Source organism: Neovison vison, chromosome 1 (assembly GCF_020171115.1).
Source record: "Neovison vison isolate M4711 chromosome 1, ASM_NN_V1, whole genome shotgun sequence".
NCBI classification, from domain to species: domain Eukaryota; kingdom Metazoa; phylum Chordata; class Mammalia; order Carnivora; family Mustelidae; genus Neogale; species Neogale vison.
The window spans coordinates 278,705,174-278,721,552 of NC_058091.1; the positions used below are offsets into that span (position 1 = coordinate 278,705,174).

The window sequence follows — 16,379 nt, forward strand, 5'->3', positions numbered from 1 at the left end:
AGGTAAAATGTAAACTTACATACCTCTCTTGCATCTTATGTCTATATGTTTATAAATAACTAATGATAAAACATGATTTCTGACAAGAGGGAAAGTGAGTAGTAGAGGAGAAAAAAACCCCTCAAGTATAAGTTTATGACCATTAATCTCACCATCATAGAGACATCATGAGGGTAACAAAGAAAACTGGAGCAAGAATGAGCAGTGGTCAGGACATCTGGATAGAAAAAAGACAATGAAGGGACACCATTTGACATTCAAGATAAGAACACTGGATCTTGAAGCATGCCAACCTGGGGCGCCTGAGTGTCTCAGTGGGTTAAGCCGCTGCCTTTGGCTCAGATCATGATCTCAGGGTCCTGGGATCGAGTCCTGCATCGGGCTCTCTGCTCAGCAGGGAGCCTGCTTTCCTATCTCTCTCTCTCTCTGGCTGCCTCTCCATCTACTTGTGATCTCTCTCTGTCAAATTAATAAATAAAATCTTTTTAAAAAAATTAAAAAAAAAGAAGCATGCCAACCTGGCAAAATTGGCAAGAATTTCCAGTTATTCATATTGAAAAAAGAAAAAAAAAAAAAACAAACTTTGGACGGGACACCTGGGTGGCTCAGTTGGTTAAACGGCTGCCTTCGGCTCAGGTCATGATCCCAGTGTCCTGGGATAGAGTCCCACATCGGCTTCCTTAATCAGCAGGGAGCCTGTTTCTGCCTCTGCCTCTGCCTGCCACTCTGTCTGCCTGTGCTCACTCTCTCTGACAAAACAAAACAAAACAACAACTTTGGACAGGAAAATCAAAATCTTCTAAATCCTGCTTAGCAGAATGTTGAAATATTTGAAAGTGGTAAAACTCAGGTTCAAGAAAGATTTATTTCACTGGTCATGCCGAGAAGTCTTTCCTACCTAAAACTATATATAATTTCAAGTGGGGAATGGAAGCAGAGATTCTTGAATGGTCACATTGTCTTCCTACTCTGACAATGGTCTTTGTCCCAGAGTTTAGTCTGGTTTGCCTTGAAAGCACCTGGAACTGGCCTATTGTCTACACTGGTCTTAAATAATCTGGATTAGAGTTTTTTATACTAGAGTAGACCCAGGCTGAGGATTCTTGGGACGATAGGGACTATAGCAGGAACTTCTCCACTGTTGTTGGTGTAGTTAAAATCTCCATGCTAATGTTAAAACTCTATTACAGTTTCCAGTAATGAAAGAGTAGCTCCTATCAGAACAAGTCTTTTGCAAATAACAACTATAACTCTAGGAAAAGGAGAAAAAAAGTAACAACCATCTGAAGGCATTGGAAAGCAACCAAAAGCAGACAGAAACTGGAGGCAAGTATGTACTTTTAAGAAAAGATTAGCACTGGGTGAGTTTCCTGTTTATATTTTTGTTTTCCCCAAAGAGAAGACCCTCATCAGTGGCTAAACCGCAAATAAAACTCAATGTCTTAATGTTTTGAAGAAATAGAGGACAGAAATTAGAGTAATGATAGCAACTGCCAAGTGAGGAGGATCTATGTTGGAAAGTAGAACCACAAAAAGAGAGTGCCAACATATACATGTATGTTCTGTCCAAATATGTGAAGGACTTGAACTGTGCATGTTCAGGGTAAACTTCAGACAGCTCTGCTACAATTAGAAGACCTGGATAGAGATTTTGACTGCTTCTCACTGCAGTTTGGAAATTGGGTTCAGCCAAGTAAACTGTCTGCTAAACCAAAAAGTTAAGAGTATTCAAAGACACATAAAAGATCTAAAATCTCCACACTTCTAACTCAAAAGTATAATCCAGGATACAATTCAAAATTATTAAACACAAGACAAAACAGGAAAATATGACTCAGCCTCAAGAGAAAGGTAAAAAATGGAAAGTGATATTGAGACATTCCAAATGTTATAATTACCAAGCAAGGATATTAAAGCAGTTATTATAGCTATGCTTATGAATGTAAAGGAAAAATATTCATAATAAACAAACAAATAGGAAATTAAAAGAAGAAAACCAAAAAATGCAATATTTGAAATTAAACTTATACAATATATATTAATTTAATGGTTTTAACACTGTATAGAACACTGATAGGATTCTAATTCTTGGATAGTTCTAGTAGGAATTTTCTAGTCATGTTCTAATTATAGTGATATTTCTATCCAACATATCTATTTCTATGTAAATTTGCTTTGTGTTATTCTCTTTAAAAGAATTTATATATTACAATTCCTGTTCTATTTTCTTTTAAAAAAGAAGCAATTCAATTTTGTGGAGGCAATGTAATGGGTGGGGTTATTTGGAAAGTTCTTTTATTTCTAAATCTATGGATATTTTATCATGAATTCTAAAGCAAATGAAGGGCAGACAGAATCAAAATGTCATTTTATGTGAATCTGAATGATAAGAAATGAAGAATGTTTACAGATTCTTGCAACCTTTTCTTGAGTTAAAATTTATTTTTAATGAGAATACTGGGTATAATTTAGGATCAGACTTTAGTGTTTTAACTTTACATACCTGGTAGATCCAACTTTATGCAAGGTAAGGGTTTGCCTCTCCCAACTGGACACTTATAGACATCTCCAGTTCTGTTCTTGGGTTGACCAACTAAAGGAGAACCAATAAGCACCCTGGAAGTTAAATAACTCAATTAACATTTTCAAATAAAAGGAAACATTTTATTTTATTTTATGACGAGTTCTATGACAATGACAGTAATTCTCATAGACATAATCAGATTGTTACCCTCTGTTACTAATGTAATGTTATTAAAAATAATCTGAGTATCTTCAAATTGCAGGTTGATTTGTATTAAAAAAACCTTAAGATATATAGAGGAGAGATTTCAGTATGTTTTATTTATTGTATTATATATTACTTTATTATATATTTATTTGGGGGCTAAAATAGTAATTATTTTTAAGCCTGCTGCTGTGTTAGTTTAGGAAACATACATGGAAGTATAAATTACTTTTTCCTATGAGGAACTGATAATTCATAGAGAAATTAGCAAATATAAACATTTGATTATCATAAGATTTAATATTAGTATACACTAGTTTGTAAGCACTTAGAAAATAAGGATAGTTGTGGGCCCAGGTTAAGATAATTTACTGTCTTTTTGGACAGAATTATAGAATCATTTTAATAATGATTAATGAAGAAATATAGTCATGATTTATTTCAGTCCAAGGAAGCCATTTAACAAAGTTTCCTGTGATATCTTCAGGAATAGGGTAGATGAATGTGGTTGAGTGTTAAGGCACTTGGGTCGATTCACAGCTGCTGATTCACTGCTGGCTGAAAAGCTATATACAAAGATGCTGATTACTATCAACCAAAGGACTTTAATTATGTGCCATAAGAATGTACTTGGGATTGTCTTAGCCTGTATCTTTGTTTATGACTTTTGTGAAGATATGGAAGGCATAAGGTTATGCATCAAGTAAATCAATATATCTATTTGGGCAGTCAGAAGTTTCTCAACATTCTGGAATAAGAAACTTAATAAACTAGTTAAAACTTAATATGAAACTATGTAAATAACTTCACTTAGCTGCATACTATTATCTACATGAATACAAGATGTGGGCAACCTGACTTAATAGGAGTTCATGTAAAAAAGACATGGGGGATTTGTCCATAACAAGTAAACATGAGCCAACAGTGTATTTTAGTATCAAAAATGCTAATGTGACCTCAGACTGCATTGCTGGAAATAGATGCCCTGGTCAAGGAAAGTGATCACCCCTCTGTGCTTTGCACTGTCAGACCATGTCTGTAATCTCCAAATTAAGGGGGACATAGGCACAATGGAATGTATTTAGAAGTTATGACTCAGATGGCTAAGTGTCTGGTAATTTTGTCAGACCAGAGATACTTGAGGGAAAGTTGGGGATGCTTAGCATAAATATATATGTACATAATCTGAAGGAAAGTTGAGAGGTTCCACAGGAGTGTAGGTGTTGAAGGCATGTATTTAAAAAGAAGTCTAGGGGCACCTGGGTAGCTCAGTGGGTTAAGTCTCTGTCTTCGGCTCAGGTCATGATCTCAGGGTCCTGGGATGGAGGCCTGCATAGGGCTCTCTGCTCAGTGGGGACCCTGCTTCCCCACTCTCTCTGCCTGCCTCTCTGCCTACTTGTGATCTCTCTCTCTGTCAAATAAATGAATAAAATCTTAAAAAAAAAGAAATCTAAATATTTGAAAGTCTCTTATAGTGAAAAGAAATGGGATTTTTTGGTGGAAATTTTTTGGGTAAAAGAAGTAGTAATGAAAATGTTTTATAACATGCAAATATTGAATTGTTGAACAGGATCCTTAAAATATAGCTATGATATAATGCTTTTGTAAAGCCATTTTTGATATGCATAAATAACCATAAAAATGTTTAAACCTCTTAATGCATAATTCTTACTTCTGGAAATCTATCCTAAAAAAGTGGCCTAAATTAAGAAAAAAAGCTTAATGCATAAAAATAATGCTCATAGTGTTATATACAATATAAAAAATGAAAAAAATATAATCAACAGCAAAAACTAAGTATCACAGGGCTATTCTATAGAGTATTGCAATCATTAAAAATAATAGTTAATGAGATTGTGTGGTGATATTAAAATCATTTATGATCTAATTCAAAGTAAAAATCTGCCTCATTTAGTGAAAACCTGTGACAATTCGAAGCAAATGATACCAAATTACATTGAACGTACTCCTCATAATAGCAATGACAACAACAGCTGGCACTTAATTAAATCTATACCTTCTCCCATATACTGTTCTAAGCGCTTTCCATATACTAAGTAATTTAATCCTCTCCATTAAACACAGCATGCCCTTTGGCGCCAGACTTCATGCATTCAAATCATGGCTTTGTCACTTACTTAGCCATATGATTTAGGACAAATCACTTACCCTCTGTGCCTTAGTTTCTTCATCTGTAAAATGGAACTACTATATCTATGTAAAACATAGATTAAAAGGGAGTTCATAAAAAAACCAAATTATATTAAGGAAATTATGGTTAGTGTTCTTTCCCCAATATTTTCAAAGCTTTTTATAATGTGATTGATTAAATTAACTTAATAGTTAAGAGAGTTTAGAGAAAAGTAGTGAGCCCACTATTATGAAAAATATTTAAGTTGAGGCTAGTCAGATTGAAAAATGTTTATTAAGAACATTTTACAGGCCCAGCATGTACACTAGGTCCTAGAATTTTTCTAGGTTGCTTAAAACCTAGGGGGGAAGCAGAACTATAAATGGACTATTATAATACTGGATAGGTCAAAACTTGGTGCAACATCTGCAAGATCTTAGGAGCAAGAAGAAACAGCTGTTTGGTGAGTTCAAGTAGCTCAGCATAGCTGGAGTAGAAGTAGAGCCTGTCAAGCCAAACAGTGCCCAGATCATGAACATTTCTAGAGTCTGGTTTGAGAACTTTGGGTTTATCATATGGAGGGGAGAGTTGGGAACCACGTGTGCTTTTAATGATCAAAAGCTGTGTGGAGCTTATCTGCTTGCAGTGCTGTGAATAAACTGGGAAAGGGGCAAACTAGACTCCGAGAGTGAAGGTAAGAGTTTCTAGACCCAGACAAGAAAACATGACCTGAATTTAGGAAGTGGAGAAGAAGGGAGAACCAATTCTATAAGTAGAATATAACCTGTCTTACTTTGAGTTCTCTCAAAAGCAAAGACTTCGGGGTCGGTAGATTTTGGGGAGGCAATTCTAAGCCCACACAAAGGTGGGGGTGGGGAAAATGGTAGAGAGAAGAGAAGCCAGTAGAGTGCATTGATAATAGGTTCTTTCTTTCTTTCTTTCTTTCTTTCTTTTTTACTATAGCTAGTCTTTATTTTTTTATTTTTAAATTTTATTTTTTTATAAACATATAATGTATTATTAGCCTCAGGGGTACAGGTCTGTGAATCGCCAGGTTTACACACTTCACAGCACTCACCATAGCACATACCTTCCCCAATGTCCATAACCCCATCACCCTCTTCTGATCCCCCTCCCCCAGAAACCCTCAGTTTGTTTTGTGAGATTAAGAGTCTTTTATGGTTTGTCTCCCTCCCGATCCCATCTTGTTTCATTTATTCTTTTCCTATCCCCCCCAAACTCCCCACGTTGCATCTCCACTTCCTCATATCAGGGAGATCATATGATAGTTGTCTTTCTCCGATTGACTTATTTCGCTAAGCATAATATCCTCTAGTTCCATCCATGTCATCACAAATGGCAAGATTTCATTTCTTTTGATGGCTGCATAGTATTCCATTGTGTAAATATACCACCTCTTCTTTATCCATTCATCTGTTGATGGACATCTAGGTTTTTCCCATAGTTTGGCTATTGTGGACATTGCTGCTATAAACATTTGGGTGCACGTGCCCCTTTGGATCACTCCATTTGTATCTGTAGGGTAAATACCCAAAGTGCAATTGCTGGGTCATAGGGTAGCTCTATTTTCAACTTTTTGAGGAAACTCCATGCTGTTTTCCAGAGTGGTTGCATCAGTTTGCATTCCCACCAACAGTGTATGAGGGTCCCCCTTTCTCCACATCCTTGCCAGCATCTGTCATTTCCTGACTTGCTAATTTTAGCCAGATAATAGATTATTTCTTCCAGCCTCTGGGCTCAGTCTTGCTGGTGGCCATCTCAGAAAGCATGTGGAACATATCTGAGCATGGTTGAGGCCCTAAGCATAAGTAATACCGCCTTCGGAGAGTACACAGTAAAAAAGAGAGTTATAGGAAAAAAAAACAAAAAAAAAACCAAAAAAAACACAAGATTTTAATGAGCAAAGGAAGAAAACTGATAGGAGTGTCCAGAGAAGGAGAGAGAGAATCAGGAAACAGTGGTATCACAAAAGCCAAAGCAGAAAGAATATAAAAAATGGGAGCCATGAGTAAAGAGCAGACTTTATTTCAAGATGTTTGGCTAAAAATGAGGGAGATGGGCCATGTCAATATGTGTGGGCTTTTTTTTTCCCCCCAGGCAAACCATCAAGGGTTTGAAGTGAGTTTAATTTTATTATAGAAGGCATCCATAGATTGATAAATGGTGTTGAGAAAGAACTAGTAATATAAGAAAGGCTATTATTACAGAAGAGAGGGCAGAGCCCCTGAGCTGGTAGAAGGGGTGAATCCAGAAGGAAAAATTTGTCTTAGACACGAGGAAAGGTCACTGATTCCCTAGGCAGGGATCTGGGTGCCTCAGTATTCAGAGGTTTGAAACCAGAGTAGATGACTTGGAAATTTTTCATATTCTTTGTAATACGACATTGTCCTTCACTGTCCTTCCCTAAGACAGAATCTGTATTTCCTACTGTCAAACTGGGACTTACTTGATAAATAGAAGGCAGCAGAAATGGTGCTGTGACTCCTGAGGCTTGAGTAATGTATAGAATTGTCAAATCAATACATTGTACACCTGAAGTTAATGTAACATTGTATGTCAACTATACTTCAATAATTTTTAAAAAATGCATTACAGATTCCACTTCACTCTTTTGGAAATCTGAGAGCACATGCTGTGAAGAAACCCAGTCTAGACTAATGGAGGATGAGAGGCCACATGGGGGAGAAGCAGTGCTTGAGTCAATAGCATGAAATGCCACGCATGTGAGTTAAACCATCTTAGACCCTCTAGTCCCAACTGAGGTACCAGATGAGCATTCATGCAGTTCCCCAGTTAACAGGGGAACACCTAGGCAATCCTCAAATTCTTGAGAAATAATAAACAATATTGTTTGAGCTCACTAAGTTTTGAGATGATTTGTTATATACCAAGAGCTAACTGAAACAGGAAGGGAGGATAAAGTTTTAATCTAGGGCCCCTCCCTCCCTTCTTTCCTTCTTTCTTTCCTTAACTTCCTTCCTTCCTTCTCTGAAAATAGTAGCAATTGCCATCGCATGAGATTTAGGGAGAGGGGTAGTCAGCTGGTGGGCTTGTGGAAATTTAATTTAGGTGTAATCTGACAGGACCTATGTGAACCAATCAGACAGCCCCTCAGGCAAAAAAGGAGGTCAGGGATGTTTTGAAAGTTGTTTCCACTGCAGATGCAATATAGGCCTCCAAAGACCCTTCATCCAAATAGACAAGTTATAAGTGTGTGGAAGAGTACTGATTTGTTTAGAACACATTAACGAGGGGAAAAACTAGGCTAATTGATGGAAAACGAGTTCTGGGTGGCATGTTAATGGTAAAGTTGTTGTGAATTCTAAACAGGAGAGGAGAGAGATTGTGGGCAGCCCAGGCAAAAGTTGAAAGTAGGAGAGCAAGTGCTGAAAACAAGGATGAAGAGGAGGCCCAGGTGGTGGGATCACAGTGCAGATCTGTACACACTGGAGCAAGAAGGTTGAGAGTGGTACACAGCTGACTTTACAGGAAAGGCTCTGTAGTTTATATTCGATTTCTAGGGCAACAGAAAGCCCCTATAGTATGGCTATCACTGGAAAGAACCTGAAATCGAAACTGGAGTCATGGCCCATTGTGTGTTCTGGAGAAGCAAGCACTGAGGTGTGAGAGCTCAGAATATGGTAGGGTAGTAGGCCAGGATGGAGACAGGGAGCACGAGATCCGGAATGAGTGGTAAAAAATGGGTTATCGGGAATATGATCTAAAATGATTTCATGGGGGCACCTGGGTGGCTCAGTGGGTTAAGCCGCTGCCTTCGGCTCAGGTCATGATCTCAGGGTCTGGGATCGAGTCCCGCATCGGGCTCTCTGCTCAGCAGGGAGCCTGCTTCCTCCTCTCTCTCTCTCTGCCTGCCTCTATGCCTACTTGTGATCTCTCTCTGTCAAATAAATAAATAAAATCTTTAAAAAAAATGATTTCATGTGTTTTCCTAGGAGCTATTTTTCTGACATCAAGCTTGCAGCTCTGAAAAGTACATATATTTACTACTTAATCTGAAGTAAGTCTCACTTTTCCCCAGCTGCATAAAAATAAGAAGATCTTAGAAGAGTATCAGCATTGTCTTTATGGAATTTCAGGAATCTTCAGAATTCTATCAATCCCGTTTTTTTCTCATATCCTTATCACATTCTGACATATGATATAACCTACCTGTTTATTACATTTATTATTCATGTTTTTGTTCCCTTCTTCCCCAGTAGAATATAACCTTCACAATAGCAGGAATTTTTATCTATTTTGTTCACTCATATACCCTTAAGGCCTATAACAGTGCCCGAAACAAAAGAGGTATTCAGTAAGCATTTACTAAGTGAATGAATTAATGATTATATCAAATGCCCTAAGAATCTGAATAAGAACTGGTAATTTATGACTCATGCAACCAACTAAGAGGTCCTAATTGTGAAGTTTTCTTTTCCATTTTAGAGGTTGAATGTTTTGCTTTAGAAGAACGCCATATATGCCTTTGGTATGAAACAGGTGGCATTTCCACAGGTCATGGTACCAGAGAGTCCTTGTTGTTACAGGACAGAATTGGCTGAAAGTCAGAAGGCTGGTGTTCCATGTCCTGGCCCTTACACATAGTTGCGATATTGAACTCTTGGCAGTTCATTCTCTGGGTCCCAGTTTCCTGTCTAGAAAATGAGGATGGTAACAATGATATCTGCTCAAACCCATATAGCCACTGTGAAGACCCAAGACACATTGTGTCATGAAATATGGATACTATTATTTCAAATTTTAGTGCAAGTTTGCTTTAGCTCATTGCATTTTATCTCTATTCAATTTTGCTTTTTCTATGGCACTATTGCAATGATCTGTGTGCAGAGTAAGAGGATTAAAGAATGTTCTGGATCTCATTATTGATCTCTAGAGAAGCACCTGATGATGAACTCAAGATCATTAAAGTGAGAGAAATAATTTTTACTATACCCATTCTAAAATGACGAATTCTGATTCTTATTCACTTATTTTAAAAAGTTCATACTATACTCTGTTCTCATGAAAAAACTCTAGTTATAATAGAATTTAGTAACCTGAGAAAAGTTTGCTGTTCATAATAGTCATTCTTGTAATTATAACCATTATTTTACTTATTTGAAGAAAATATTCTTATGTTTTTTCCTCTGAAAAATGTAGTTTTCTAGAGATTATTGTCTCATATTTATACTATTTCATGAACACTCTTTTCACCTAACTCTTTTTTTCATGTCCAAGCCAAAATCACTATCAGAGTGCCAAACACCCCTGCTAGCCAGCCTTTTTTTTTTTTTTTCCCCTTAATGAATGGAGTGTTTGGTCATTTTGGAGAATGAAGTTACATAGTGGCCTCATTAGTTGTATTACTTTCAGTCGTGAAAGGTTTAGGGGTGAAAATGAGGTGCACCAAAGAAATGACAAGTTTAGCAAGGAGGAAATTTCAACTTCAAAAGATATTATAAACAATGGAAAATAAATATTATATTAAAATTATAAGAGAAAATGTGATAGAACATTTGAAAAGTCTTTTTACCCCAAGCTTGAATAGGCCTTACTTAAAACACACATACACTGGAAAGTGATCATCAGTCACATTAGTTCACTGGTAAACCTTACATGGCATAAAGCAGGGTCCTCTAGGAGAAAGGCAGGAAGCCAACATATTTTGAAATATATTGGGCAGAGGATTGACTAGGAAGGTATCTGCTTCATACTCTTGAGAGGCAGGCCCACTGAAGTCACTGAATGAATGGTTTCTGGAGCAGCAGTTAAAAGGGTTGATGCACATATTAAAAGGAGCGAAGCAAAGGAGCCACAGAGTGGAAAGCTCCGAGACAACAACGCATATTTTCCCACTTGGTGGACAGTTTGCCCTACTGGTGATTACCACTAAATCTGGAAAGCTTGTGCAATGCTGAGCACATTTAAGTTTCTTCTCTTCAAAGCAAAATTATTAAACTAATTGTGTTCTTTGTGAATTTTTCTGAACCACATTGCAATTACTTGGATGTTTCAGTTCATGCTAGTCATAATGAACAACGGCTGATCTTAATCAGAGGTATAATGTGTTCTGATACTGAGAAAACATGTGGTTTCTGAGCCAAGTATATAAAGTAAATTGCACTTCCTAGTAAACTTTTGAAAGGTAGAGGGGACAAAAGGCTGACTTTTTTGGTTAACTTTTAATTATTTCCAAAGAATTAAAGTAATGTTTTTCAAATGCACAAACCACACTTGTAACGGACCAAATGTAGTCTTGCCTCCTTCTTGAGGCAAACTTCAGCCAAGATGTAATATGGGTCAGGTTGATTTTTTAAAAAAAATCTGAAGTTGATGAGCTTCCAAAACCTGAGCAGTAAATATGATTTATAAAGGTACCCACCTCTGGAGAAAAACTGAGTAACAAAATCCATGTTCTCTCAAATATGTCAATTATTTCATAGTCCATTTCTTAAAGTAAGTCTGCCTTCTATCTGATTTTATAAACACTTACAGAATATCCAAACATGTTTCTAAAATTTATTTTACATCACCAGTGGCTGGATCTCTTTAGAACAATATGCTGCTACCAAACCATCCTTAAGCATTTGGACATTTAGATTTTTGTGGTTTGTTTACTTTTAAATTCACTTTTGTTGTTCTGATTTTTCACACTTATTATATAAAATCATTTTAAATATGGAATGCCAGAATGGAATTAAATGATCTGACCTCCTTATACATTCAAATGTTCACAAATTCTCACATGTATATTAACATGTAAAAGTCTAAAACTGCAAAGATAGTAATTATTGGCATTTACTTCTTAATATAGTTCTAATTAAAAAGAAAAAAAAAAAGGCACCAGACTGGGAGTGGAGAGACATGAGCTCTAGTTTCAGCTCTGGCCCTAAGTAGTTACAGTTCCCGGTGGAAGTCACTATAAAAAACCAAAACCAAAACCAAATACTTTATTGAAATATGATTGACATATTAAGAGTTGTACATACTTAATGTATACAATTTGATGAGTTTGGAGACAAGTATACCACAGTCTATGTAAAAGCATCACCACAGTCTATGCCATAAACATATCTATTGCTTCCACAGGTTTCCTCCAACCCTCTTTAGTTATTATTATTATTTCAGGATAAGAACACTTAACATAAGACCTACCTTCTTTTTTAAAATACTTCTGATTTTAGTTAATTATAATAGGATACAAATTAAGATGAGTTCCCCAAAAGAGACCGTAGTATAAGGTCTGGGAGGATCCCGAATGTGAAGTTTCTGTGTCCTCGGGACAAAACACTCTTCCAGACCATCAGTGTGGAGGAAGTTCACTCAAGCCTCAGTGTCTGGAGTTTTTAGTAAGGCTTTATTAGATAGGCATAATTACTTGAATAAGATCTATCTTATTAGTAAATTTTCAAGTATACAATATAGTATTGTTAACTACAGGCAGTATGCTGTATAGTAAATCTCTAGTACTCATTAATCTTGCATAACTAAAACTTTATACCCTTGACTAATACTTTCTTATTTTCCCTCCTCCCAGCTCCTGGTAGCCACCATTCTGCATGCTGCTTCTATGACTTTGACTATTTTAGGCTCCTTATATAAGTGAGATCATATAGTATTTGTCCTGTGTCTGGCTAATCTCACTTAGCAAAATGTACTCCAGGTTTCTCCATGTTGTCTCAGAAGGCAAGATTTCCTTCTTTTCTTAAGGCTCCATAATATTCAATTGGACGTATATGACACATTTTTAAAATCTAGTCATCAGTCAGTTGACATTTAGATTCCTCTCAAATCCTGGTTGTTGCAAATAACGTTGCAGTCAATATGGGGGTGCAGATACCTTTTCAAGATCCTGATTCCACTTATTTTGAATATTAACCAGACATGGGATGCTGGATCATATGGTGGTTCTATTTTTAATTTTCTGAGGAACCTCTAGACTTTTTCCATAGTGACTGCACCAATTTTCATTCCCACCAACAGTGCACAAACTTTTCCTTTTTTCCACATTCTTGCCAACACTTGTCTTTTGTGTTTTTGATAACAGTCATAGGAGAGCCATTTTTAACATTACTTGTGTGTGTGTGATTGTTTTTTCACTAATGATAACAGGGAGTTAAATTAGATTCATTTATGTTCAGTCAACAAATAATCACTGAACATGTATTATGTTTAAGGCCCGGTGTTAAATATTGGGCAATGCACAGGATTGCAAGTGGGAACCAAAACCAGTCTTTGCCCTCTAAATATCTCCTCTAATATATTAACTTCTCCCTCTTAGCTGTATTCCATTAGGGTTTCCAACTACCCAGACATTACTCAAGCTGTTTAAAGCCATATTTACCAACTTCGTGACAAAACTTATTTTTCTTTCCTATATATTTCTCTCTGAATGGCTACCTATTTTCCAATGATCCAGTGTAAAAATTCTGGACTATGTTTGACTCCTCCTACATCTCCATTTGACATTTCCAAACTTCCACCAAGCCTTAATGACTCATCTAAATTTATCTTGGATGCACTTTTCTTTTATTCCAGTTCTCTCTAATCTAGCCTGGGACCTCATCTCTTAAGCACCAGATTACTATTTTTGCTTTCGTTTAGATTCCCTAGCTTTCAGGCACTTTTTTCTCCAATCCCATCTCTATGTAATTTCCACACCTACAGTGGTTCTCAATGCCCTCTACTTAGGTCCAAGTTCCTTTGTCTGGCTTCTCAGGTCTGCCATTACCCTTTGTCCTCTACCTTCCCTATGTCAGTCCTGTTTGCTTACCAACACACTCACTTCTCAAATCTATGCCCTTGCTTATGTGGCTTCCCAGATTGGAGCAGCATTACTTCTTTTCTTATTAAAAATTAAGTCATCTTTCAAGACTCAGATCAAGCGTCAAGTCAATTCCTCCTTCTTTTAATTCCTATTAAATTTATAGTCTATGTTATACTGATTAGTACTTTTTTAATATTTCAAGTTCTAATTTAAATTTAATTAGTTAACATATAGCATAACGTTAGTTTCAGGGGTAGAATTGAGTTATTCATCACTTATATATAACACCTAGAGCTCATCAAAGCGTTCTCCTTAATGCCTACCACACATTTAACCCATTCCTTGCCCACTTCCCCTTCAGCAACCCTCAGTTTGTTTGCTATAGTTAAGAGGCTCTTATGGTTTTCCCACTCCCCTCTTTTTTTTTTTTTAATTTCACTTATGTTCATCTGTTTTGTTTCTTAAATTCCATATATGAGTGAAATCATATGGTATTTTTCTTTCTCTGACTTATTTCACTTAACATAATATACTCTAGATCTCTCCATGTTGTTGCAAATGGCAAGATTTCATTCTTTTTTATTCTTTTGATGGCTGAGTAATATTCTATTGTGTGTTTGTGTGTGCGTGTGTGTGTACATATACACCCCCCCATCTTCTTTATCCATTCATCAGTCAATGAACAAATGGGGAGGAGCATAGGAAGAGAGGTGGGGAGGAGCAAAGGGAGAGAGAATCCCTAGCAGGTTCCAGGCCTGTCACAGAGCCCAACTCAGAGCTCCACGTGGGGCTTGATCCCACAGCCCTGAGCCGGAATCAATAGTTGACTGCTTAACTGACTGAGCTACCCAGGTGACCAGCTAAGTTTCAGTTTATTACATACAGCTTATGCTTGGTCCACTCACATTAGTCTCTGAGAGGCAGAGCTCCCTGAATTGCAGGCATAATGCCTAAAAGAATAAAACTGGTATCTAGAGTAATGACTTCACCTGTTTAACCTTAAATGGGGTCAGGCGGGGTAGTAAGTGAGAGTATAGATTGGTAGGACAAAGAATACATAACTCATATGCTATTATTAGATTATTAAGGTCATCTAAAATATTTGTAAAGAGACAGTGAAACACCTCCACAAAATCTAGTTTGTACAGGATACAATATGTTTACACAGAAAATGTGAGAACTCAAATTTTTACTATTGATCATTTTGGGGGGATTATGATCAAATTAAGTATAAAAGATAGAGTGAAAAGTAAAAAAATCCATATTTTTTCATTTGTGCAATATAGTAGAGTGATGGATTATTGTTGTCCTAGGAGGCATAGATCCCTTTTTATTTATTCTTTTAGTTGCAAGAATAGTTTAGTTTAAGTTATTAAACTGAAGTAAATTTTAACAAATTCTTATTCTTTTTTTTCTAATAAAAAAGGTCACTAAAATTATGTTAAATATAAAGTAAAAGAGCTTTAATATTAATTTTGTGTAACTTTCAACAAGTCAAATGTGCTTTAAAAATCATGCCTGAAGTGAAGTGAATCATTACTAATGGGCTTGTAAGTGTATAAAAGAAATTCAGTAAGGTTCATTATAAACAGTAAACCAAACTCAGTAGGTCAGTAAATCACCAAAAATATAAGCCCAATAATATCTTATGGAAGTGATATTAACCCTTTCAAGATAGCATCTCATTTGCCTCCCAATTCTTCCAGCTGACATTCAACTACTCTGGAGTGAGAACAATTAAAGAACTCTTGCCAGAATAACAATTGCAGAACAATGACTATTTTGGACAAGGACCTTCTTGAGGTCAACAGGGGCTTCAACAGAAATCACTAACCACTTCCTTGAGTACTGCCAAGGAATTTTCCTTTTTTTTTTTTTTTTTTTTAACTCTGTCAGTTTCCATTACCAAATGATTAGACTGCATTTTCTACTATGCATGATTCATTCTGTTGAAGTCTCATTCATAAAACAAACTGTAACCAAATAATATTTTCCATTACCTTGTAAAAAAACTAAATGACAACACAACAAAATCAACTGGCTTACCATTTTCCTTCTTCATTTTCATATTGTTGAACAGTATATCCAAACATGTCCTCCACGGGGCCGCTGAAAGTCATTGAATTTTTCACATCCACATTGAATGATACGCAGAAGCCTAGAACAACTTTAAGAGGGAAAATAAAGTCCAGTTACACAGAGTTAACTAAGATTCCATCATGTTATGAATTCTGGAAGGCATGCCTAAAAATTGTGCTCTTGTTACAAAAAGCAGTAATACTCAAAAAATGAGAACTGCAAGAAAGGTTTATGGTATTAATTATATTATTGGCTGCAAATGACAACTGAAGAATACAAATACTAATATTCAAACAAAACCCTATAGAAATTTAGTAGCTGTACCATTCCCAGAGCTAATGACTTCAGAATCTGAGAGAGAGAGACCTGGCAGAAACTCGTGCTTGGATATGCCTAATGTGGTTACAGATAGCTTTCCAATAATGAGCCGTACAGTGAATCATGGCCACTAATGCAATGTAAACAACTTCATTTTCCTGTTTTGACTATGAAGGATGCAAGAATCACCATTTAAATCCTCAGGAGGGGAAGCTCTCTCCTTACTGCTTCCAAAGGGAATGGAAGCAGATTGCCTTCACCCAGAAAGCTTCTGAAGCAGGCCTGAGATTTGTTCAGCTTCTCTCTCCATCAAGCAGTGGACGGAAAGCTTATCC

General features: G+C 36.4%; 1 protein-coding gene across 1 annotated transcript in view; it reads right to left on the reverse strand.

Moving 5' to 3' along the window:
* Nucleotides 1-16,379, reverse strand: part of ITGA1 (integrin subunit alpha 1) — a 166,337-nt gene that overhangs the window by 94,973 nt on the left and 54,985 nt on the right. Inside the window, exons 2-3 of the mRNA XM_044232119.1 lie at nucleotides 15,694-15,814; nucleotides 2,504-2,616 (exon numbers count right to left, since the gene is read on the reverse strand). Of these exons, the coding sequence (XP_044088054.1) occupies nucleotides 2,504-2,616; nucleotides 15,694-15,814 (234 nt within the window). The remainder of the gene's footprint in view (nucleotides 1-2,503; nucleotides 2,617-15,693; nucleotides 15,815-16,379) is intronic.